This window comes from Mirounga leonina, unplaced genomic scaffold (genome assembly GCF_011800145.1).
Source record: "Mirounga leonina isolate KUSES-001 unplaced genomic scaffold, KU_Mleo_1.0 Mir_114, whole genome shotgun sequence".
Classification (NCBI taxonomy): Eukaryota; Metazoa; Chordata; class Mammalia; order Carnivora; family Phocidae; genus Mirounga; species Mirounga leonina.
The window spans coordinates 39897812-39924465 of record NW_023270265.1 but is presented as its reverse complement, the minus strand read 5'-3'; the positions used below and the strand labels follow the sequence as shown (position 1 = coordinate 39924465).

General features: G+C 34.5%; 1 protein-coding gene across 1 annotated transcript in view; it reads right to left on the bottom strand.

The window, feature by feature from the left end:
• Positions 1–9222: 9222 nt before the first annotated feature.
• CCDC172 (coiled-coil domain containing 172) overlaps positions 9223–26654 on the bottom strand; it is a 56455-nt gene continuing 39023 nt past the window's right edge. The window contains exons 7-8 of the mRNA XM_035020852.1: positions 10102–10189; positions 9223–9258 (exon numbers count right to left, since the gene is read on the bottom strand). Coding sequence (XP_034876743.1) covers positions 9223–9258; positions 10102–10189 — 124 coding nt within the window. The remainder of the gene's footprint in view (positions 9259–10101; positions 10190–26654) is intronic.

Here is a 26654-nt window from a genome sequence, read left to right as displayed (position 1 = left end):
GGTTGTACTGAGAGCAAATTTGAATTTTTTTTTTTTTTGGAGGGGAGGAATCACCAGGACGAGAATTTGAGAAAGAAATAATTGTAGGTACCTAGTGTTCAAAAGTTAATATTAAGTTATTTATTTATTTATTTGTTTCAAGTTTTTATTTAAATCCCAGTTAGTTAACATATAGTGTAATATTAGTTTCAGGAGAAGTAGGTTGTTTAAATCTTAGCAATCACCTTCCCTCACCAAGATTACTGAAGATTATTAGGGTCCAGGCCAATCTATAGAACTTAATCAACCCACTAAGTATGTGAAGTGGAAGTTAATCATATACATGAAGTCTTCCACATTTACTGGGTACCTGCAATGTGCAAGAATCTTTGATATGAGCTCAGCGTGCAAAGATAAATGAAAATTCTTGTCCTCATATAGTTCACAGTCCAGAGGAGGCTAATAATTATATCACTGCTGGATAATACTATAATGCACATTTAGTAAAGGTTCGGTGGGGCACAGATGGCATCCTCAATTTGCCTGATGGTACGGGGAGACACTTGGCAGAGAAAGAAACACTGCTGCAGTATCTGAAAGGAAGGAATATTCTTTTTTTTTACTTTTTTTAAATTTTATTATGTTATTATTATTATTTTTTTAATTCTTATGTTAATCCCCATACATTACATCATTAGTTTTAGATGAAGTGTTCCATGATTCATTGTTTGTGCACAACACCCAGTACTCCATGCAGAATGTGCCCTCCTCAATACCCACCACCAGGCAACCCATCCTCCCACCCCCCTCCCCTCTAGAACCCTGTTTGTTTTTCAGAGTCCATCGTCTCTCATGGTTCGCCTACCCCTCTGATTTCCCCCGCTTCATTCTTCCCCTCCCGCTACCTTCTTCTTCTTCTTTTTTTCTTAACATATATTGCATTATTTGTTTCAGAGGTACAGATCTAAGATTCAACAGTCTTGCACAATTCACAGCGCTTACCAGAGCACATACCCTCTCCAGTGTCTATCACCCAGTCACCCCATCCCTCCCACCCCACCCCCCACTCCAACAACACTCAGTTTGTTTCCTGCGATTAAGAATTCCTCATATGGAAGGAATATTCTTATTCCAGTTACCTCCACACTTGCTGGGAAGGAGGAAGCTGTGGCCACCACTGGAGAGAAGAGGCAGTTTAAGAATCCCTGGTACCTAGTTAAGTGCTCTCTGCATCTATGAAAAAAAAAAAATCTCTTTGGTGCATCTCTAAACCCAGGCAAATTAGTACCTATGTATTCTGAATTGGGAAAGATAGCATTTATTAGAGAGGACTAAATTTAGGTAGTCCTGGGTTCAAATCTGCTTGGAAACTGTCACTGCATTATCTTGGTAATTTGCTTAGGCTCGCAGCCTCTGGTTTCTTGGCTAAAAAACAATCACCAACATTCCCATCTTTTAAGATAGTGGTGAAGATTCGAGCTGGTTTATGTAAAGCACCTAGTATAAGAGATAAAAAATGGAATTCTGAATTTGGACTCTAACACCAAAACACACACAAGTCAAGTGTTCACAGATCAGGAAAAACACCAAACTCCTCAAGAATCACTGCCAAGTTTAACCGATGCCCCTCAGAAAAATCAGCAAAATGCAACAAAATGCAACCCATCTCCTATTTCACTGAAGAATAAATCTAGCAGCTCTGAGTCTGAATTGTTTTGCCATTCCCCACAACCCCTTAATAATCCTCAGGTAGAAGTGCAAGTTCTGTAACCAAAAGGACCTCATCTTAGTCACCTTTGGTCCCATATCACAACTATGATTTCTTGCTCAGTAGGTGCTCATTTTTCACCTTAAAATGTAGAGATGTATAGTCAATCTGCATGCATGTAAATGACAGAGATTATACATACTTGGACATTACAATTTAGAGTTGACAGAAACACCAAGAATATATCCCTACTAAATAATATATAAAATATTTTATTTGAGAAAGAGGAAAATCACTCAAAGTAAAGTCATTCATTTAAGAAATAAGCTATTTGAATACATACTATGTGTCAGGCACTGTTCTATGTACTGGGGAGATAGCAGTGAAAGAGACAATTTCATGACACTTATATTCTAGTCTGAAAGATAGTGAATGTGACAAAATTGATAAATAAGAAAAATAGTAGGATAAGTGCTAAGAGACAAATCAAACATAAAAGAAAGGCAGGAAGTATCCGGGAGCCTATGCCATGGTGGTAGCCATGCTGTGATGACAGGAGCTCCCAGATTCTGCATGTATTTTGAAGGTAGAAACAAGACTTGGTGATGGATTGGACACATGAAATACTGTCAAATATCCAACTATTAGGATATTCTTGGAGTCAACAGAGATTCACCCCAATTTCCCTTCATCAGCAGAACTGTGCTAGAAAATATTTCAATCACTTAACTCATGAAACAACATGAATTCTGTAGATGATAAATGATAAGGAGATAGGAAGTTTAAAGTCAAGCTTTAAAGAAAACACATATCTGGTGATTAAAGGTGCTTGGCAGGTCAATTGCCAAAGATCTTAAGTAGAATGACTTCACGTGATTTGATGGACCAACAGTTCACGAGTGAATCTTTGAAGACTAAAGACAAACACTAATCAAGGTTAACAAACTAAGAAGTTGTATAATCAAGAATATGATTTTACACCAACTTTTCATGTGGTCTCAGAGCAAAAGTCTTATATTTTTTAACTCAAAAATAAATAAAATGTCCTGATTAAACCAACTAGGTTCTTTTAACATTAGCAAAAGTAGAAACTGTAATATTACTAAAATTTCACTTTTACAGCCCTTTAACTTTATATTTTCTCTTGGATACATGTGATATTAATTTGAAAATTGGTATCATATTTGAAAATTATATATGGAACGATTTGAAATTATATATAGAAATTTAAAAGTTATATCTACATAGATGGGGAAGGAGGGAATAAAAGAAGGAAAGAAAGGAGAAAGGAAGGAAATCTCACTTGTTTATAAGGATTTGTCATTCCCAAACTTCCTCCATTTTTATCTCAACTTGTCCAAGGTGGTACCAAAGAAATCCAGCAGATGGCACTCATACATTTTTCTAAATATGGTGCTGAATAAAAACAGGATTGCTTAAACTTTGTATTTCAGACCAGAAAGACCAAATAAATCATAGTCAGAAGCAAATGCATTTTCAAAATTTTCTATTACCAAGGAGAAATAATGCTTTTAAGCTACTCTAATGCACATTCATAGCTTGCAAGCAACTTACAATTTTCACTTCCTATTCTAGCAGCTGGTGGAAAGTAAGCATTCAAAGCCATTACCTGCCAATCAACAGCCTGATAATAGAAAGCTGTAAGTAAACACTGAGAGACCCACAAACTTTCTCCATGAAGGGATATGGGATCATTATTTTCTTCTAGTTTCCTTTCAGTGCTTTTATTGGTTGTTCCACAAAGGTAGGTTCTGAAATTAGCAAACATTATTACTGCCAATTTTTAGCTAAGTAAACAGAGTCTCAGAAAGAGTAAAAAATGAGGGTATAGAGTAATTCAACCAAGAAAGAATCAACAATAAATGAACTCAGTTTCTTTAACTAGAGAATCAATAATTTATACTTAAATCCTCAATTAATAAATATGGGCTAAATGAACAAGTTAATTCAAGCTGTATTTCAACATATATTTATTGAACACTTCCTAAATGCCAACAGTTTCAGGCTTTGAGAAAAAAAGTGGTATGTAAGACCAACAACACCCCTGCTCTCATGGAACTTGTGTTTCAGTGGTTAGAAATAGAAAATGAAAAAACCAAACAAACAAGAAAGATATCAGAAATGACAAGTAGTATGAAGAGCATTAAACTTGAGTGTGTGACAATGTGACCAAGTGATTACTTTAGAGCAACTGTTTAAAGGAGGGCTTCTCTGAGGAGGTGACATTTCAGCTGACACTTGAATGACAGAGCAAACAGCTGTACAGAGATCAGGAGGAGGAGCAGAAGAAAGTTCCTGAAATGATCCCAAGGCCAGAGTGAGTCTGGCCTATTTAGAGAGCAGAAAAACAGTGTGGTTGGAGAGGAATTTTCAAGGAGAGTGGCATGATATGAATTCTGAGAGGTAGCCAAGATGGATGGATGGGTGGAAGGAAGGAAGAATGGATGGAAGGAAGGGGATGGAATAGAAAGGGAACAGAAAGAAATGAACAAGAGTACTAATTTCAGGTTAATCAGAGATTCTTTTATATGTTGATCTTTCTGGAAGTTTTCTATTAGTTCACAATCCTGCCTTAGCAAGCACTGAAAAAAGAATATAATTCTCATTATTTGATATTTTAAGGTGCCATCCCTTAGGTTATCACCTTAAATTATCAATGACCTTCAGGGTAACACCAACAAAAATACATCTGTAGAAAGTGTAATAAAGTGGGATGAATAGGTATTAATTTCAAGAGATACCCAAGAGGTGAATTTTCAATAATACTTGAGTCTGTTTTGTACTGATTTGCCCTTTCCTCCTCATGGAGAGTAAAAGATATTCTTAGTTAATGATTTACATGCACTGATTCTGATTAATCAATGTTTTCTGGTACCAAAAGGGTGATTTAAATGATTCTCAAATTTCTCTTATCTTCTAATATTTACCTGTTATGTAAGATTTTATAAGCAAATTTTCAAAAGCAATGTATTTTTAAGGTTGTTGGAACTGAAGCCCAAGCAATTAAACTGTAAATAAAGAGACCCACTGCCCTCTGTGACCTCACACAAATCAGATCATCAATCAAAATCTCAGTTCTTCCTGCAAACGCTGGGATCTATGCTTAGACTCCAACTAGAATCTCAATAAAAAGCTTTGATTTTATTGGGGGTAAAATTGTTTTTATAGATATAACCTTGATATTTTACAAATTTTAATTGACAACAGAATTTAAGGCTGACATTACACTGACCTTAGGATTACTCCCATGTCACCCATTCCCAACCAGAAGTTTCCTTGTCTAAAGTCCACAAAAACTATCAACAACCACCCCCATTTAATGGTGATTTGAATTTGCAAATACTTGCTCTCAGCAATCACAAAGGCATATCCAGAAATATTCATAAGTAATTGTATTTGCATCTATTAAATGTAGATTAAGAGGATTTTATTTTAACAAGATTTTATTTACCAACTAATTAGGATGACAATTTATTACAAGTATGAAAATAATTAACTTAGAATTAATAGAGTAGTATAGCTTTTCTGGTTGTAAGAAAGAAAGAAAATCATTTCTCTCCCCTCTATGGGCCTTGTTTTGCACAGCTACTTATATCAGTCATTGTTATTAATTTCACATTTTTACTTACTCTTTATTTCCCAGACATTTGAATTCTGGTGCTGTCAATCTCATAAAGGTCTTTTAAAGATAAATGTGCTATGTATCAAAAGCAGTTGTTTAAATAAGCTTTCAATTCTGACAGCTTTGCTCTTGATACTTTTCATAGCAGCAGCTAGGAGAGCATTTTATCATCAGTCATGGCTTTCTTTGTAATGCTTCCTTTTTTCCCCTCCAATCAAAGTAAATATGTTCTTACAACTAGCATTACCCTGCAAAATGTTTCCTCATGTTTAATGAATGTGACCATCAGTTTAATGAACAACAACAAATAAACAAATGAAATTCCCATACTCCCTTATAGAACAGGGAGAATGATTACATTATTTCCTTTATATATTAGTCAGTGTTGTCTCAATATTGTCTTTTAGTCAAATGTCAGTAAAATAAACAAAAAATTAAAGCTCTTAAGGCATGGTGATTAGATCATTAGCAGGCCAAGCAAAAACTTACTTAACTTGAAAATGTAATGTTTAGAAAGTATAAATGCAGCTAACTGTACATTCTTAGCTCCAACATTTTCAAAGATAACTTCATCTGCCCCGCTCTTCCATTAAAAAAAAAAAAAATCTGTTGTCTTAAGATAAAAGGGCCACAAAACTCCAAGACTTAATCCCTGCTTCAGGCTAATGACAAAAAATATTTTTCATTTTTTTAGTTCACATCCTGAAAAAACATTCCCTTGACAGAAAATGTTCTGAACTAGACTCTGAAAGGCAAATGTATTTGCTTCACTTCAGTTTTTCAGGATGACAAAGGAGAGAAGAGGAGTCAAGAAGAAACATAAAAGTTGACCTAAAAAAGATCTGTTTCAAATATTAAATATCAAATATTAAAATATTTTTTAGAACACTGAACAACTTCAAATTTCAAATGTTATGCTATAGATAAATATTTGAATGACAGAACACCTTACCCTTGTACACCCAGGATTAAAAATCATATCATATTTATTTCCAATCATGTCACTGAACTGCTACTGTTTTCTGGACTGCAAATAAATGCCTTATTCATAATAATGTGACACAGTTATGTATGATTGATTGGTATGAAATAGAAAGGGACTTTGTCCTCAGTGTACCCTTAGAACAGGCCTGTCCCAAGCAACCTCCCATCTGCAGCCAGCCAGCTAAACGACCCTTCTGGTGAGAGACTCAGTAGATTTTTCACAGCATAATTTCCGCTCCACAACAAATTACCAATCCCAATTGCCTCTCTTTTAAGACATTTCTAGATTTCAATTCATTATAATTCTATGACTTCAAACTTATCTTGGACTTTTAACAATCTCATCATGGTTTTTCAGGGTCCAAGGAGAAAAAAGACAGGCAGACAAAGTGCTCCTCAATTTTTGTTTCTTTTACAAGAGAAAACACTACTATTGACAAAACAATGAGGAGTATAGAAATCTTATTGATTGTATATACCTTAAAGCTTTTCCTTTTCTTTGATTTTTCCTTCCATTTCAATAATCAAGTCAGGGAAGGAAGAAAGGAATTTCTAGTCTAGTGGTCACACTCCACATCCTATAATTTTGTTGCTGTTTTTCCCCTAGCCAAATAGAGCCATTAATCAACAGGAAAAGTATGCCGCAAACTACCTGTATACATCCTCATATTATCCCCAACAGAGAGCTGAGAATTAGAAAGTTGCTTCTGGAAGAACTTCCGTCACAATAAAGAACTATGGTGGTATGCCCAGAACCTTGGAACACTCTTACTCTGGGTTAGTTTGAGCCTTGGCTATAACTAAGTATAAGGAAAATTTAGCGAATTATTTGCTTAATGAATGAGCATTCATTTAAAAACTGTCCTTCTGTATAGCCAAAGTCTTGCTTCCCAAATAATTATAGTCAGTCTGAGACACATTTTACCCAGAAATTTCAGTTATTTTTCCCACTTAAGAGGTTTATGAATATGGTCTTAAAAAAACTAAAAATGACCCAAATCTACTGCTGATATATTATATTGACAGTGCAGCTTAGTTTAGTACACTGTGACTTCTATTGATTGTTGTATTTCCTTTGTCCAGTGAACCTGTTCCTTTGATTACATTGATTCTAGTAGTCCCAGTTATTTTGACTTGGTATCACATGGGTAGTGCTTTATATCACTCTACCATGTAGTGCTAAAATAATCATACATGTGATTGTTTGAAAATTAGTTTAAGTTTTAAAATATATGCATTTTAAAATAATGAAGATGCTGAATCTTCCATTTTTTTCTCAAATTCAGTTCATATGAATCCTGATTCCATTACTGAATATTTAATACTGGTATCCTATATGATACACATATGAAAAGATAGTTGTATCTGTAAAGACTTTATTCTGTATATACGTTATTGCATGTTAGTTATGCAAATATGTGGCAGATCTGTAGTTCACATTAATATTTAGCTACAAAACCAGTAACGAACAAAAATTACTGGTAATTGAAAAAAGCTTTATGTGTAAACTCAAACTGCATATTAATAATATAATACACATTTAATAAGTAGATATTCATGAGACTTAGAATTTAGATAAATGGACTAAAATAAGACAGAACTGAAGTCATGACTAATCCCAATAACCATTTCCTACTCTATATTTGCATATAAAATAGAATGTAATTCCCTGGTACCATTAATTTTTTTCTTCTTAGGCAAAAGTAATTTACTATCAAATATTTAAGGAATCAAAATAAGAAATCACTTCTGAAAATGCAAATTATTTAGACAGATGGCAACTGCTACACATCTCAAAGGAGAGTTTTGACTTTACTAATTTTTACAAAATAAGAGTGTAAAACAACATATATAGAAAGCTATACCAAAATAAACCTTGCTCTGAAACTAGACCACCTTATCATCAGTAGAGAGAAGATGTGTGTAAACATTTCATAGTTGATGTTAAACTCATTCAACTATAACCACAAAATAAAACATGATCCTAACATTTTGTACTCAGTACTTTGAAATATATCCCCAAACAGGTTTTGTCTCCTTCCTCACACCCACCACAATTTAGGGGCTTGGTGGACAGTTTCAATACACTTTTACAGAGACTAGTGAAAATACACCTATCTTCCTAGACAGGATGGCAAACCACAGAAAGCTACATGATGTTGTGAATTTGGTGGAAATACCAAGGTTTGATACAAACATGAGTTTTAGTTGCCATGTTTCAGTGAAAATGAATCCTGAGGCCCCTCAGGAGATTATGTACAGCCCCAAGTGGATGACTTATTTCATTCTACCAACATTGGCATCAGGAAGAAAACTGCCAGGCACAAAGACTGGTGAAGGCCTCAGGTGCCCCAGACTTAACTCCACAGACACATCTAGAGAAAAGAGGAGAAAACTGGCTTTTGCAGATGAAAGGCCTCCTAGGACCTCTGTCAACAGACATCTTACTGATGAGAGAAGGATTAAAATGAAGTGAACATCTTTGTTGGTGGAAATGGCAGGGACAAAACTGGGTCAATAATCTGATCATTTCTCTCTCCCAGGGTTTGATTAGACCCAAGGTAAACTGCAACAAAAAATGAACAACATCAGAAAGTACAGATCAGCCTAAGGGTCAGGGGAGATAAGAAGCCAGAGAACACAGTATCTACCTGTCCTTTCTTCTTCCTTTAGAAACAAAACCAAACGCCATAAGGAGCTTTAAAGTTCCAGCAAGTAACAAGAGAAAAAATTACATTTTTAAAGTGCTAATATACCAATTCTAGATATCAACAACTTTGAACATTCTGGACTTCACATTTTCCACAAAAATCTGTTGTAATGGGCATCGTTCGTGTATCTATCACAAAGATTTGATTCTAAGATACTTTCATCAAACCTTGGATAGCTTTGGTCAACTCTCCACAAGTTATTTGTTTTCCTGAAGATCTTTCTGTGCCAATGTCTGAAAAGAAAAATATAGTAATTATTCATGAGGAAAATTAAATTCCTAATGAAGGAATTCCATAAAGTTCATGTAAATTTAACACAACAATAACAATAACTGGGTATTTCTAAATTTTACTTTTGAAAGTTTTTATAAAAAATATAAATCCTGACATAAGCAATTGGGACATTTTAAACAAGAAATGTTTACAGAAAATAAATATGAACCAAATGTAATGTACTAAATTAAAATTACATTTTAACATATTTTAAAGCTAGCTATATATTTCTTCCATTAAAATGGAGCATGGCAAATACTGCATTCATTTTATAAACAACCAAAGTAAGAGGTTAAAAGCAATTTAAAGTGCTCCCGCACAATCCGAAAATAAGTTTCCGATAATTGAATCTGAAGTTCTTGAGATCATAAAAATCTGTAATAAGAAAGTTTTAGGATCAAATATAATAAAAGTATAATTTATGCCTATCAAAAACAAAAAGCTTTTAAGCATTATGATAGTTAAACTCCTTCAGTGCATTAATCCTCTAATAACTGTTTCAGTCAAGAGAATGTTGGGAGGTCAGGTTTGGATTTTTTTTTAACTTAGTTTGAAATTGTACATAATTCTCTTTGAATATAATTTGCTTTATGTAGCACCTAACTCTCCAGGAACTCAAAACATTTCAGGGATTTATATCCTGACCTTAGTTTTGTTCATTGTTGCTGTTTTATTTTTTGTATCTAGTGAATATCCATGTGAAGGGCAAACCACTAATTCAGTGATATGTATCCCAGCAAACCCATTCTTGCTAGTAGGGAAAATAATGCTGAACAGAAGTTAAAGAATCAGTGGTGGCTTACCAACTCCAAAATTTCTATTTCTGTTTGGAGAGCTTCACAAGCACTTTGTATGTCATCTTCCTTATAAAGTTCTAATTCTTCTTTAAGTCTGTTTTAAAGGAAAAATTCACCCTATGAGTTCAGCAATAAGCTTTTATAATAATTTTTTTATTATATGGATAGCGGCAGATTTGTAGCTTCTATCACAGAATTTTAACACTAAAGAATTTGGAAAGAAATTCTAATTCTCTATACTTCTATAAAGACTGTATAAAACTCTGAGATGTACAAAACTTCCATAAAGAAAATAAGGCAGACTAAATAAATAATAGGCAATTTTAGATTAATTAAAAGAGCAACATAGTTTAGTGGGGAAAAATATAGTACTGTCTGAGGAGCTCTGTTTTAGTCTTAGCCACTAACAAGCTGAAAAACCTTGGCTAAATCATTTAGCCTCTCTAAACTTCACCTGAAAAATTTTAATTACAGGAAAAAATGACCTCTGAGATTTCTTCTTGAACTAAAATTAAACATTAACTTTATAGTACACATATGCAATTAAAATATATTTTAATTTTAGAGTGAGAAAGCAACATCAATATTTCTTTCTTCCAATTAAGTCTTTAATCCTTTGAATATTCATAAATTTAAAAAAGTATTTTATGTCTATATTTAATGTAAAAAAATAGTGAAAAAACGGTCTTCTATTTCTAGCATTAGGGCTAATATTCCTTCCAAAAAGAAAAACTTAAGCAAAAGCCATGAACTGTGGCTGGAGAGGTAGACAGCTAGGGCAGCGAGGCGGATGAGGCTGCCCTGAGGGAGCAACACTGATCTCACAAACCTAAGCCAACTGGGCCAGCCACAAGGTGAAGACTTGAACCTCTTTTGAGCTCCAACCCTTAAGGAAAGTCTGAAAGGGGTTCTAGGTCAGTGGCATTCCCTGTATACTAGCAGAGGCAAAAGAAAATCCTCTCTGAAGGAAAGTTTAACATATTTAGACCTACAGGCTTCGCACAGATCAAGAGGAAACCATGAGCTCACAATCAGAAATCACCAAGCACCCAAGAAGGCAAACCACCATAAATAAAAGTCAGCAGAGACAATAAACAATAGCTTATGTCCATAATACACAAAGAACTATGAGTCAGTAAGAAAAAGACAACACAGTGGAAAATGGGCATACCCTCCCCAAACACACAAACCTCTACCAGATCAAAAGATATACAATGGCTAACAAAAATAGGAAAAGATGCTCAACTTAATTAGTTATCAAGGAAAAACAAAAGAAAAACACAATGAAATGTTATTACAAACTCACCAGAATAGCTAAAATGAAAAATAAGGAATTCCAAATCTTGACAAGGCTATGACTAAATGCCATAGAGGCTACTCCTTTACACTTGGTTGCAGAATGAAGATGACAAGTGTGGCTAACTCCCAGTGAACATGCATGTAGTGTGAGTGAGAAATAAACACTCATTATTCACTGACATCTTAGGGTTGTTCACTTCTGAAGCATAATTTAGTCTAGGTCACAGAAAAAAATATAAAAAATAATTGAAGAGTCACCAGGAACTGAGCATTGAAGGCCACTAACACCCCAAAAACTAGAGGCACTAGGCCTCCTGATGGAAAAACACCACCATCTATGATATAGCTTTGCCAAAAAAATTCAACCTAAATTTGATCAAGTTTTTAGATCCAATTACCAATTTACAAAAAATATATAAGTCAAACAAACATGTTTAACCCTACAATGGGAATATAATCAACCATAAATCAATCCAAATCGAGGGAAACTCTACAGGATAAAAAATTTAATTTCCTCAACAAATAAATTACAAGTTAATTGATGTTAATTATTTTATGTGTAATAATGGACTCTAGTTATGTTTTTTGAAAGTTCTTATTTTTTAAGAGACATAATAAAATAATTGTATGATATATATGATTTGCTTCAAGTAATACAGGAGAAAAACAAGCAGAGATAGAGATGAAACAAGATTGGCCATAAGCTGATAACTGTTAAAGTTGCACGATGAGTACATATGATTCATTATATTTTTCTTTTTTACCTTTGTATGTGCTTTAAATCCTCTATAATAATTCTTTTAAGAAACAGAGTTTAGCAAAGATAGTGGCCATAAAGTCAACATACAAATACCTGTTATATTTTCATGCACCAGCAATAAACAATTAGAACATGTCATTTAAAATAAACACACCATTTACAACAGCATCTAAAACTACAAAGTACCTAAAATTAAAACTTATCAAAGATGTGCAAGATCAATAAACAGAAAATCATAAAGTTTTATTGAAAGATATTTAAAAAGACAAATTGAGATATCCTAAGTTCATAGATGGGAAGTCTCAGTTTCATAAAGATATAAAGTCTCTCAGAAGTAACTATAATAATAAATGCAATTGTAACCAAAATCACAACAGATTTTCATGGATATGATAAATTGATTCAGAAATGTATGTAAAAAGCAAAAGGCCAAGTATAGACAATATACTCTTGAGAAGACAAAAAAAAAGACAAAGGGGGGTGTCCCACCTTGTATCATGACTCATTATAAAGTAACAGTAATTAAATAGTTAAAATGGAATAGTATGCATTTAGTAGTTCTGAGTAGTAATGAACGAATTGACCAATGAAACAGAATAGAAAATAGAATATGAATTATATCCATGATCTATTATTATTATTATTATTTAATACAAGATGTGACATTGTAGATCACTAGAGGAAGAAGAAACCATTGAATAAATGTTGCTGGGACAACTGGTTATCCATGTGCAAAAAAATGAAAATAGATCTTGTTGTACATATAAACAAAATCAATGCCATATAAACTAAAGACAAATGTGAAAGGAAAACCCTACAAATTATTAGAGAAAATACAGGACAATATCCTTTTGATCTTAGGTAAGTAAAGAGTTCTTAAGGCACAAAAATGCTAACCATAACAAGAAATGACAGATAATTTCAACCATATTAAAAGTAGGAACTCTACTAAAGCATAACAGTATAAGGAACTCCCAAAACCAAAACAAAAACAAAAAGCTTCATAAATTGGGAGAAGAGATCTCCAATGTGTAAAAAACAAAATCCAGAATTATGAAAAAACTAAAAATAAAAAACTTCTAGAAGTCAATAAAATCAAATACCCAAACAACCCAGTTGCAAAATAATTATGAGGCATTTTACAGAAAAGGAAACACACGATCTATAAACAGATGGAAAGAAGCTCAATCTCATGGGTAGTCAGGGCAATACAGATTTAGCCCACAAAATACTGTCTTATATCCATGAGATTGGCAAAAGTTTTAGTAAGTCTAAAAATAAAGTACTGAAGAAGATGGAGATCAATGGGAATTTTTATAATTTGCTAAAGTAAATATGAACTGGTTTAATCATTTTGGAAAATAGTATGTTGTTATCTTGTAAAGTTCAAAATTCATATGCCTTTACACACCAATTCTACCAGGCATATAACCTAAACTCTTACACATGTGTATCAGGATAATCACAAGAGCATTGTTTGTGAAAACAAAAACTAGAAATAATCCAAATGTGCATTAAAAGGAAAAAAAATTGTGATATATTCACACATCTACGTTCAATAACATGGATGAGTCTTAGAAACAATCCAAAAACAGTATCATACCATTTTTACAGAACTAAAAAATAAACAAAAATAACCAATATGCAGACAGATCATATATATAAATATATGGCATAATTTTAAATAAATCACAATGTAACAAAGAAAATTATATATAGGGAAATGGACTAAATGCAATATCACACATACACAAGAAAATGTTACACAACGTAGGACAGCAATTACATCTGGAAGGAAGGGTATGGAATAAAGGAGGAGCCCATGGCTAATGCAAGTTATTGGTTTTAAGTCTAGTTTAGTTCACAGGTGCTCATTATATTATTACACTTTACAACTTACACATAATTGAAGAAAAACATAATAATTGTAGGGATGGAAGAGGAAATAATACCCTGTATATGTGAACTTCATTGTGTTCTGAACTTTTATGAATTTAATAGTAAATAAAAATTCTGAAGGAATGCTCAAGTAGGAAAAATAGAACAAGTTATTAATTTTGAGCATTAGATGTTTACACAAGCATAAAAAGCCTTGTAATGAATATTTTTAAAGAGTAAGTAGAAAGTTAAATGGAGAATTACAATGTACTGTGGAGAGCTATACAATGTACTTCAGGCTTCATTTGAATATATTTATCTTTTTGAATAAAATGGTAGCGATCTTTCTTCCACCATACCATCCATTCTTGCTCCTCCTCCTTTTCATTTTAAATGAACTGCAGGTTCTGTAACATTTATTTTTCATGCCATCAGAACTGGGTGGTTGACCACTTTCCCTTTCAGTTAGCTAACGGTGAGAATGAGAGACTACTGAAATTAAGGAGGGCATTTAGAGCGAATTATAGGAAGTATTTCACTATTCAGCATATAATCAAGCTGTAGAATTTAGATCTGCACTTAAAAAAAATTGTTGTTGCTAGCTTTAAAAGAGGCTAGTTAATAATGGTATGAATATTAATACATTTGCAGCTAGCCAAAGCTATATAATGGTAAGCAGATATCATGCTTCAGTGCATAGACTGATTGCCTACAGGAGTCAAGAAGGACTTCCTTCACCTGCTGCACAGTAACTCAGAGCAGTTTGCGTTGGTTATTGTTACCTTTCTCTGAATCATCAAATAATGACGAGGATGGGCCAATACTGCTAGTTAGTCTTGCAAAACTTATGTTCCGTGTATTTTTATGATTTCCTGCACATTCCAATTTTTTCCAGTTACTTCTAAGTGCTATAGAAAAGCCTTTACTGAAAGAACACTCTTTTTAGCTACAGAACTGGACACAAGTACTATTTAAGTAGAAAGAAGGAAAAATTTCACCCAAAGTCCTAGTACACAGACTCAAATGATGATAAAATTTAGGTATATTTTATTAAAAGAACTTAGTAAAAGAACTCATTTGAGCTATAGAGCTGTACACAAATACTATTTCAGTGGAAAGAAGGAAAAATTTCACCCAAAGTTCTAGTACACAGACTCAAATGATATTGAAATTTAGGTATATTTCATCATAGTCTTTTGTTTCCATTAATGGTGATTATGTAATTTTACTTCCTAGTTTTTTTTTCTTTTGCTTAATGTTATCACTTACATTTTCCTCAGTTAATTACATATGCTATTAATACTATATAAGAGAAATATGTTGTAGTCCAAGCGGCTACACCAGAATTAACTTAATCATTCATGTATAGTATAGAAATTAAGTTGTCCCTATTTTTTTTTCCACCATAAATAACATTTCTATGAACACCTTTGTGCATCAAGTTTCCTCTGTACTTAGAATTATTTTCCTTCGGATAGAGCTTATAAGTGTAATTTTTAGGTTAAATGGCATAAACATTTTTAAGATGCTTACAGTGATTTATGTACATCAAACTGCATTTAAGATATAGGCAATGTATACTGCCTCAGCAATGTATGAATTATCTCTGTACCACACCCTTGCCAATTTTGATGTGGTCATTTAAGAATCTCTTTCAAAATTTGATAGAAAAATGATAATCAGTGGTTTTAATTTGCATTTAATAGATAAACAGTATAACTGATTTACCATTTGACTTATTTGTCTTGGTATCCTTACTAACTTGTATAACGTAAGATACAAAATATGCATTCAATGCATGTTTGGTGGGTAAATACATGAATGAACACTATTGATTTTAGTGTCTCCTGACTGATTTTTTATCAGTTGATTATTTGGCAAGCTGTTATCCTTGTTTGTCATAACTACTATAAATTTCTCCCCGTTTATCATTCCATGATGCTGAACTTCTTTGACACATGGAATTTTAAATCTTATATGTTAAATGTATTAATTTTATCCTTTTTGGTTTCCTTAATCACACCAGAGGTTTACTAAGTAGTTCTTTCTACTTTTTGCTAGTGTTTTCCTGCTTAGAAGGAGGTAAAAGAGGGATGGGCCCTGCCAGCAATTCCATTATTTCAAATCCTGGGTGAGTTGAATTAGGCATCTTCTTTAACTACATATTTCCTCTAATCTTCCTACCCCCCTATACCAAAAGGGGTAGTTTGTAAAGGTAAACATATGAAAATGGAAAAAAAATGTTTTCTATTAAAGACATGAGTGATTTTTGAAAATGATTACTTTAACATTACACATGGCTTCTACAATAAACAAAATGATTTCAAAGTTTAGGGACATTTACAAATAGTCACATTTACATCAGAATATAACGTTTAAAAATAATCAGTTGATTCTGTCATCAAAATTTCCCTTGTATTTACTTAGAAGTTTTAATAACTATAGTATGTGCCAAGAATTCACAACACAGGAGATCTCTATTGGCTTGAAGGCTACATAATCAATGCTACAGAGACACTTCTGTTAGTGAATAAATGATGAAGTTTTACTAGAAAAGATGCAGAGTCAACAGAAATATTCAACAAAATACATAGCTAAGAATAATCCCGGAATTAAATGGGGATTTTCATATTTTATAAATGGTAAAAAAAAGAGAGAGATGGCATGGATTGGCTACAGGTATATAATTATTTGACTAGTATATTCCAGAAACTTTAATGCTGAGATCTTATTACACTTACTCAGTTTGAGTTCATTCTTGTTGATAGTACAGAGTACTGCAAAGTACCTGGGCACTATTTCCTCAGTGCAGCCGGTATAACAATTCTTATTACTTTACTAAATAATGCTTGTTCTAAATACTGTTATAGAAACACTCCCACACGTATTTAAAGATACATGTATAAAATGTTTTCAATTATGAAAATTTAGAAACTCTTATATATCCATCAGTGGGAGAAAGGCTACATCAATGCGGCATTTCCCTACATTGGCATTAAAAGGGAATGAAGTTGATCAGCACAAATGAACATGGGAAGTGTCTATAATATTTTGTTAAGTAAAAAGCAAATTACAGACCAGTAAGTCTGATCCCATTTTATGCTAAACACACACACAGCTCGTATGTGTGCTCTCACACACACACACAGACATATATAAACTCTGAAAAGATACATGTCAAACTTTTAACAATGGTTACATGGCGTTTCTGGCATAAGGTAATAGGAGAGGAGACTTTGATGTTTTACATTTTCATAGTGTTTGAATTTTGAATTCAGTCAACATAGCCTAGTCTCATAATTTAAAAACACCTATATACATTTGGTAAAATAAAAAATGTAGATGTGTGTAAATATACATATTTATCTGTGTATCTTTTAGAGAGGTTGGGAGTGTTTCAATACCATCATGTATTTATGCCTTCTTATAAATTGAAGGACCATCAGTGCGATCTCTACAACCAACTTAACTGGATGACTTTTTCACTGAAAAGGCAATAGCACTGACTTACTACTTCATATAAATGCATTTAGAGTCTCTCAGTAGGAGGTGAGTATTAACTTTTGTGCAGTTTCCATTGCAAATACCTCTTCACAAAACCACACTATCTTCAAATGTTCAGAAGGAAAATCCCATGCTGTTGACTTTGCAGCTTCATTTCTGAAATAAACTTCCTGTTGGTATTGAACAGGCACAAATAGTGGTTATAAAAAATGTAAAAGCATTCTAGAAAGAAGTTTCATGGGTAAGGAAAATGCCTGAAATGTTTCAAGTTGTCTGGTATGTCACTCTTTGGAGCAAATAAAAAGTCATGATCAAGAGCTGTATTTTGGTGACCCTGGTGTTGGGCAATAATACAAAAATAATAGGTGTTGGGAGTTTGAAAGGGCCCAATATATAACAATCTTCTTTCCTGCCCAGTTGAGAAATAAGGAAAGCAGAAGATATCACATTTACTATGAATATAGCAGATACTGGAGAATGTGGCTTATATCTACAAGCAAAGGGCGTACTAATATTGAACCCCAGAATTAGACTAACTTAACGCACACATTATAGGCACAATTGGATGCAACAATCTTTCTCTTTTGGATTCCTAGCACTTTAAAACTTAAGGGATAAAGGAGCAGAGAGGAACATACACTCTCTGAGGCAGGCCAGCTTCTAAAGAAATAGGGAAAGAAAAGGGGCTGGGCTCAAGTTTATCCTTCCAAACTCACCAGATTGAGTCACTCCTCCCCACCTTCTGAAAAGAAAGGAGGGTGTTGGGGAAAGGCTGGGAGGATTACACCTATAAAGCTTTTTCCACATGGAAGAAAAAATCAGGAGCGGAAAAAGAATTCCATCGGGCTATCCCAGTGGTGAGAATATACCACATCTTTGCAAACAACACAGAAAATATGTGAAGGACTTGTATCTTCTTTGTAGTCAAAATAAAATTATATGTAGACTCAATCAACAATATGTAGAACAAATATTTATTGAACACCATGTGCCCTTGACTGTGCTAGATATGAGACTGATAGAAAAATGAACAGGAAGTAGGGGGACTTTCTAGCTGAGTGGGATCGATTGACACAAAAAACTATCATAGAATATGATTAATGATATAACAGAATTATAAACATACTCTCTTATGAACACAGAGAAGGGAATAGTAGAGGAAAACTTTCATAATTTATTACATTCATTTATTCATTTATTTATTTAACACCTACTATATGCCAAGCTCTGTACCAATGTCTTAGACCATGAATATACACTGGTAAACCAAGTAGACAAGATCTCTCCTCTTGTTGAGCACATGGCAGAGACAGAAACTAACAAAATAAAGTACGTAAGTATGTAATTACAAAATAGAATCTGTGCTATAAAGGAAAAATATAGGGTGTTATTAAAAAAATAAAAATAAATTTAGATCACAGGGTAAGGGAGGGCTTCTCTGGGGAAACATTTCAATTGAGATCTAAAGGATAGGGTATGATCCATGTAGGTAGGAGACAGGCAGGCAGAGGGGCTAACAGATTATTTGAAGAGAAGGAAAGGCAGAGAAAGAGGTCTGTAAGTGGAAAAAAACTTGGAGTGCTTGAGGGAGCAGAGTGAAGAGGGGCCCTCAGGTGAAAATAACAACAAGGGAGGTGGTCAGAGGCCATAATGTGACAAGGCCATACTAAAGACGTTAAGTTTTATTATGTGTGTTATGAAGCCATTGAATGATTTCGATGACATGATTCAATTTACAATGGATTGGCTGGTGCAAAAGTGGAGGAACAGGGAGAAGAAGACAGATTGTTACTGTGATCCAGGTTAGAGAGGGTGGTAGCTAGAACTAGGATGTTAGCAATGGGGAGAGAGAATTGGAAGGATTCAGGAAATATTTTGCAGGCAAAAGCAATAAAACTTAGTAATGGATTAGGGTGGGGTGAGAATGACAAGTTCTGTAAATACATCAAAGATGCCTGCTACCTTTTAGATTTGAGCAAAACCCATAAAAAGTGACATGTGAGCTGGGCCTTAAGGACTAAGTTAGATTTTAGCTCATGGAGAAGAAAGAAAGATAGAGGTATGAGGTCCTGTGGCATATTTAGAATTCTATAAATAGTATTCTGATGCACTAGTAGTTTAGGGTATGTGATAAAAATGCAGAGAGATAGTGGAAGGGCACAGATTATGAAGACCTTTGAATTCTCCCACCCAAGTACTAACCAGGCCCGACCCTGCTTAGCTTCTGAGATTAGATGAGATTGGGTGTGTTCAGAGTGGTTTGGCCTAGACAAGACCTGTGAGCCTCGGATAAGATTTTTGTTTTTGCTTTTTTGCTTATTTAATCAGGGCAACATCACTTCAGATCTATGTTTATATTAAACTGTTGGGAATTCAGGACTGGAGCTTAGGAAAGAGGGATTTAGGACAAATATTTGGAAACTATCTATATGTGATAACTAAAACCATTAGAGCATATGAGGTAGCCCATAAAGAGTATAAAGAAAGAAGATTCAGTGATTAACCTTTAGGGATCCCATGCATTTAAAAGATTGGTGGAAGGAGTCCAAGATGGTGAAGAAGTAGGAGACCTTAGTTTTGTCTGGTCCCAGGAATTCAGCTAGATAGCTATCAAATCATTCTGAACACCTACGAACTCAACTAGAGATCTAAGAAAAGAATTGCTGCAATTCTACAAATAGATAAGCGACCACTTTCTGCTAGTCTTTTTTAATTTTCATTTTTACAGTTACATTCTATCCTTTTATTGTATTTAATTTTATTTTTGTACATATATAAGTCTTTTTTCTTTACAATTTTGGGATCTAGTTTTCTAACAAACAGACCTAAATACAGACAGGATCCAGTGTATTGCTCTGTTCTGTTCACCTGTCTGATTATATTCTTTTTTTAAAAAATTTAAGGTCTCTTACGATTTGTTTAGTGTATATTTCTCTGGGGTCATTGTTGCCATTTTAGTATTTTGTTCTCTCATTCAACTATTCTTCTCTGGGCAGAATAACAAGAGAGAAAAACTCACTTCATAAAAGAGAACAAGAGGCAGTACTGATGGCCAGGGATCTAATCAGTATAGATATAAGTAAGATATCAGAACTAGAGTTCAGAATAATGATTATAAAGATGCTAGCTGGGCTTGAAAAAAGCATATAAGACACTACAGAATCCCTTTCTGGAGAAATAAAAGAACTAAAATCTAATCAAGTTGAAATAAAAAAAGGCTATTAATGGGATGCAATCAAAAATGGAGGCTCTAACTGCTAGAATAAATGAGGCAGAAGAGAGAATTAGTGATACAGAAGACAAATGATGGAGAATAAATAAACTGAGAAAAAGAGAAATAAACAACTACTGGATTACGAAGGGAGAATTCGAGAGATAAGTGATACCATAAAGTGAAACAATATTAGAAATAATTGGGATCCTAGAAGAAGGTGGGGCAGAAGGTATATTGGAGTAAATTATAGCAAAGAACCTCTCTAATCTGGGGAAGGAAACAGGCATTCAAGTCCAGGAGGCAAAGAGAACCCCACTCAAAATCAATAAAAATAAGTCAACACCTTGACATATAATAGTGAAACTTGCAAATCTCAGAGACAAAGAGAAAATCCTGAAAGCAGCTTGGGACAAGAGGTCTGTAACCTACAAGGGTAGAAACATTAGACTGGCAGCAGACCTATCCACAGAGACCTGGGAGGCCAGTAAGCACTGGCATGATATATTCAGGGTGCTAAATGAGAAAAATATGCAGCAAAGAATAATTTATCCAGTTAGGCTGTCATTCAAAATAGAAGGAGAGATAAAAACTTCCAGGACAAATAGAAACTGAAAGAATTTGTGATCACTAAACCAGCCCTGCAATATTAAAGGGAATCCTTTAAGCAAAGAGAGAGCCCAAAAGTAACATAGACCAGAAAGGAACAGAGACAATATACAGAAACAGTGACTTTATAGGTAATATAATGGCACTAAATTTATATCTTTCAATAGTTAACTCTGAATGTAAATGGGCTAAATGCCCCAATCAAAAGACACAGGGTATCAGATTGGATAAAAAAGCAAGATCCATCGATATGTTGTCTGCAAGAGACTCATTTTAGACCCAAAGATACCTCCAGATTGAAGTGAGGGGGGTAGAAAACCATTTATCATGCTCATGGACATCAAAAGAAAGTTGGGATTAGATTTCAAACCAAAGACTGTAATAAGAGATGAGAAAGGACACTATATTGTAACTAAAGGGATTATACCATAATCCAACAAGAATATCTAACCACAGTAAATATTTATGTCCCTAACATGGAAGCAGCCAGTTATATAAACCATTTAATAACAAACTTAAAGACATTGATAATAATACAATAATAGTAGGGGACTTTAACACCCCACTCACTGCAATGGACAGATTATCTAAGCAGAAGATCAACAAGGAAACAAAGGCTTTGGATGACACACTGGACCAGATGGACTTCACAGATATATTCAGAACATTCTATCCCCTAAAGCAACAGAATACACATTCTTCTCGAGGGCACATGGAACATTCTCCAGATTATATCACATACTGGGTCACATATCAGGTCTCAACTGGTACCAAAAGTTTAGGATCATTCCCTGCACATTTTCAGACCACAGTGCTTTGAAACTTGAACTCAATCACAAGAGGAAAGTTGGAAAGAACTCAAATACATGGAGGTTAAAGAGAATGCTACTAAAGAATGAATGGGTCAACCAGGAAATTAAAGAATTAAAAAAATTTTCATGGAAACAAATGAAAATAAACACAACTGTTCAAAATCTTTGGGTTGTAGCAAAGGTGGTCCTAAGAGGGAAGTATATAGCAATACAAGCCTTTCTCAAGAAAAAAGAAAGGTCTCATATATACATCCTAACTTTACACCTAAAGGAGCTGGAAAAAGACCAGCAAATAAAGCCTAAATCCAGCATGAGAAGAGAATTAATAAAGATTAGAGCAGAAGTCAATGAAATAGAAACGAAAAGAATAGTGGAACAGATCAATGAAACTAGGAGCTGGTTCTTTGAAAGAATTAATAAGATTATTAAACCCCTGGACAGACTTATCAAAAAGAAAAGAGAAAGGAGGGGCACCTGGGTGGCTCAGTTGTTAAGCAGCTGCCTTCGGCTCAGGTCATGATCCCAGGGTCCTGGGATCAAGCCCCGCATCGGGCTCCCTGCTCGGTGGGAAGCCTGCTTCTCCCTCTCCCACTCCCCCTGTTTGTATTCCCTCTCTCGCTTCTCTCTCTCTGTCAAATAAATAAATTAAAAAAAAAAAAAAGAAAAGAGAAAGGAACCAGATAAACAAAATCATGAATGAAAGGAGATCACAAGCAACATTGAAGAAATACAAACAAATTATAAGAACATATTATGCATAACTATATGCCAACAAATTAGGCAATCTGGAAGAAATGGATGCATTCCTAGAGATATATAAATTACCAAAACTGAAATCAGAAGAAAGAGAAAACCTGAACAGACTTATAACCAGCAAGGAAATTGAACCAGTAATCAAAAATCTCCCAATAAACAAGAGTCCACGGCCAGAAGGCTTCCCAGAGGAATTCTACCAAACATTTAAAGAAGAAGTAATACCTATTCTTCTGAAGCTGTTTCAAAAAATAGAAGGAAAACTTCCAAACTCTTTCTATGAAGCCAGCATTACCTTGATCCCAAAACCAGAAAAAGACCCCAGCAGAAAGGAGTATTACAGACCAATATCCCTGATGAACAGATGCAAAACTTCTCACCAAGATACTAGCCAATAGGATCCACCACGGACAAGTAGGATTTATTCCTGGGCTGCAGGGTTGTTCAACATCAGCAAATCAATCAATGTAATACACTACATTAAAAAAAGAAAGGACAATAGATGCAGAAAAAGCATTTGACAAAGTACAGCATCCCGATTCTTGATTAAAACTCTTCACAGTATAGGGATAGAGGGAATATACCTCAATATCATAAAAGCCATCTATGAAAAGCCCACAGCGAATATCATTCTCAGTGGGGAAAAACAGAGCTTTTCCCCTAAGGTCAGGAACATGGCAGAGATGTCCACTATCACCATTGTTGTTCAACATAGTACTGGCAGTCCTAGCCTCAGCAATCAGATAACAACAACAAAAATAAAAGGCATCTGAATCATCAAAGGAGAATTCAAACTCTCACTCTTCGCAGATGACATGATACTCTATGTGGAAAACCCAAAAGACTACACTCTAAATTGCTAGAACTCATATAGGAATTCAGCAAAGTCTCAGGATATAAAATCAATGCACAGAAATCAGTTGCATTTCTATACACTAACAATGAGACAGAAGAAAGAGAAATTAAGGAGTCAATCCCATTTATAATTGCACCAAAAACCATAACATAACTAGGAATAAAACTAACCAAAGAGGCAAAGGATCTGTACTCAGAAAAGTATAGAACACTCATGAAAGAAATTGGGGAAGACACAAAGAAATGGAAAAACATTCCATGTTCATGGATTGGAAGAACAAATATTGTGAAAATGTCGATGATACCTAGGGCAATCTATATATTCAGCGTAATCCCTATCAAAATACCATCAACCTTTTTCACAGAGCTGGAACAAATAATCCTAAAATTTGTATGGAACCAGAAAAGACTCTGAATAGCCAAAGGAATGTTGAAAAAGAAAACCAAAGCTGGTGGCATCACAATCCCAGACTTCAAGCTCTATTACAAAGCTGTCATCATTAAGACAGTAAGGTACTGGCACAAAACAGACACATAGATCAATGGAACAGAACAGACAACCCAGAAATGGACCCTCAACTCTATAGTCAACTAATCTTCAACAAAGCAGGAAAGAATACCCAATGGAAAAAAGACAGTCTTTTCAACAAATGGTATTGGGAAAATTGGACAGCCACCTGCAGAAGAATGAAACTGGACCATTTCCTTATACCATACACAAAAATAGAATCAAAATGGATGAAAGACCTAAATATGAGACAGGAATCCATAAAAATCCTAGAGGAGGACACAGGCAGCAACCTCTTTGACCTCAGCTGCAGCAACTTCTGGCTAGACACGTCTCCAGAGGCAAGGGCAAAAATGAACTATTGGGACTTCATCAAGATAAAAAGTTTTTGCACAGCAAAGGAAACAGTCGACAAAACTAAATGACGACCAACAGAATGGGAGAAGATATTTGCAAATGTCTTATCATATAAAGGGCTAGTATCCAAAATCTATAAAGAACTTATCAAACTCAATACTCAAAGAACAAATAATCCAATCAAGAAATGAGCAGAAGACCCGAACAGACATTTCTCCAAAGAAGACATACAAATGGCCAACAGACACAGGAAAAAATGTTCAACATCACTTGGCATCAGAGAAATATAAGTCGAAAACACAATGAGATACTACCTCATATCGGTCAGAATGGCTAAAATCAACAAGTCAGGAAATGACAGATGTTGGCGAGCATGCAGAGAAAAGGGAACCCTCTTACACTGTTGGTGGAGAATGCAACCTTGTGCAGCCACTCTGGAAAACAGAATGGAGGTTCCTCAAAGGGTTGAAAATAGAGCTACCCTATGACTCAGCAATTGCACTACTAGGTATTTACCCCAAAGATACAAATGTAGTGATCTGAAAGGGCACATGCACCCCAATGTTTATAGCAGAAATGTTCACAACAGCCAAACTAGGGAAAGAGCCCAGACGTCCAACAACAGATGAATGGATAAAGATGTGGTATATATCTATATACAATGGAGCAGTACTCAGCTACCAAAAAAATGAAATCTTGCCATTTGCAATGACATGGATGGAACTAGAGGGTATTATGCTGAGCAAACAAGTCAGTCAGAGAAAGACAATTATCATATGATCTCACTCATATGTGGAATTTAAGAAACAAAACAAGATCATGGGGGAGGGAGGGGAAAATAAAACAAGACGAAAGCAGAGAGGGAGACAAACCATAAGATACTCTTAGTCATAGGAAACAAACTGAGGGTTGCTGGAGGGGAGAAGGGTGGGGGGAATGGGGTAACTGGGTGATGGACATTAAGGAGGGCATGTGATGTAATGAGCACTGGGTTTTATATAAGACTGATGAATCACTGAACTCTACCTCTGAAACTAATAATACATTATATATTAACTAACTGAATTTAAATTAAAAAAAAAAGGCACGTGGAAGGGAAAAATGATAAAGAAGCTTGAAAGTCATGAAATCCTCATGGATAATATGAAATAAAAATTCAATCATAAGTAATCATATAATTATAATTATATCTAATTTTAGAGCATTTACTATGTTCCAAGCACTGTTCTAAGGGCTTTATATATATTAAGTCATTTAATTTTTACTATAATCTTGTGAGGTAGATGCTATTATGAACCTCATTTTATAGTTGTGGAGACTGAGGATAGACAAGTTAAATTGCTTGTACAAGGTTAGTAACCTAGTAAATAGCAGAGCTGGGATTTTAAGGAGTTTGTAATCTTAACCTCTATGCTTACTGCCTCTCAAGAACCCAAGGTTTATCATTTCTATCCTCCCTGAACTATATGAAAAAACTAGATCAGTCATAGTTATACAACCTCATGGGAACTTCTTATGAATTAACCCAACTTTTGAACATCCAAATGGCCAACAGACACATGAAAAAGTGCTCAATATCACTCGGCATCAGGGAAATCCAAATCAAAACCTCAATGAGATATCACCTCACACAAGTCAGAATGGCTAAAATTAACAAGTTAGGAAATGACAGATGTTGGCGGGGATGCGGAGAAAGGGGAACCCTCCTACACTGTTGGTGGGAATGCAAGCTGGTGCAGCCACTCTGGAAAACAGTATGGAGGTTCTTCAAAAAGTTGAAAATAGAGCTACCATACGATCCAGCAATGCACTACTGGGTATTTACCCCAAAGATACAAATGTAGGGATCCGAAGGGGTACATGCACCCCAATGTTTATAGCAGCAATGTCCACAATAGCCAAACTGTGGAAAGAGCCAAGATGTCCATCGACAGATGAATGGATAAAGAAGATGTGGTATATATATATATATATATATATATATATATATATATATATATATATATATATATA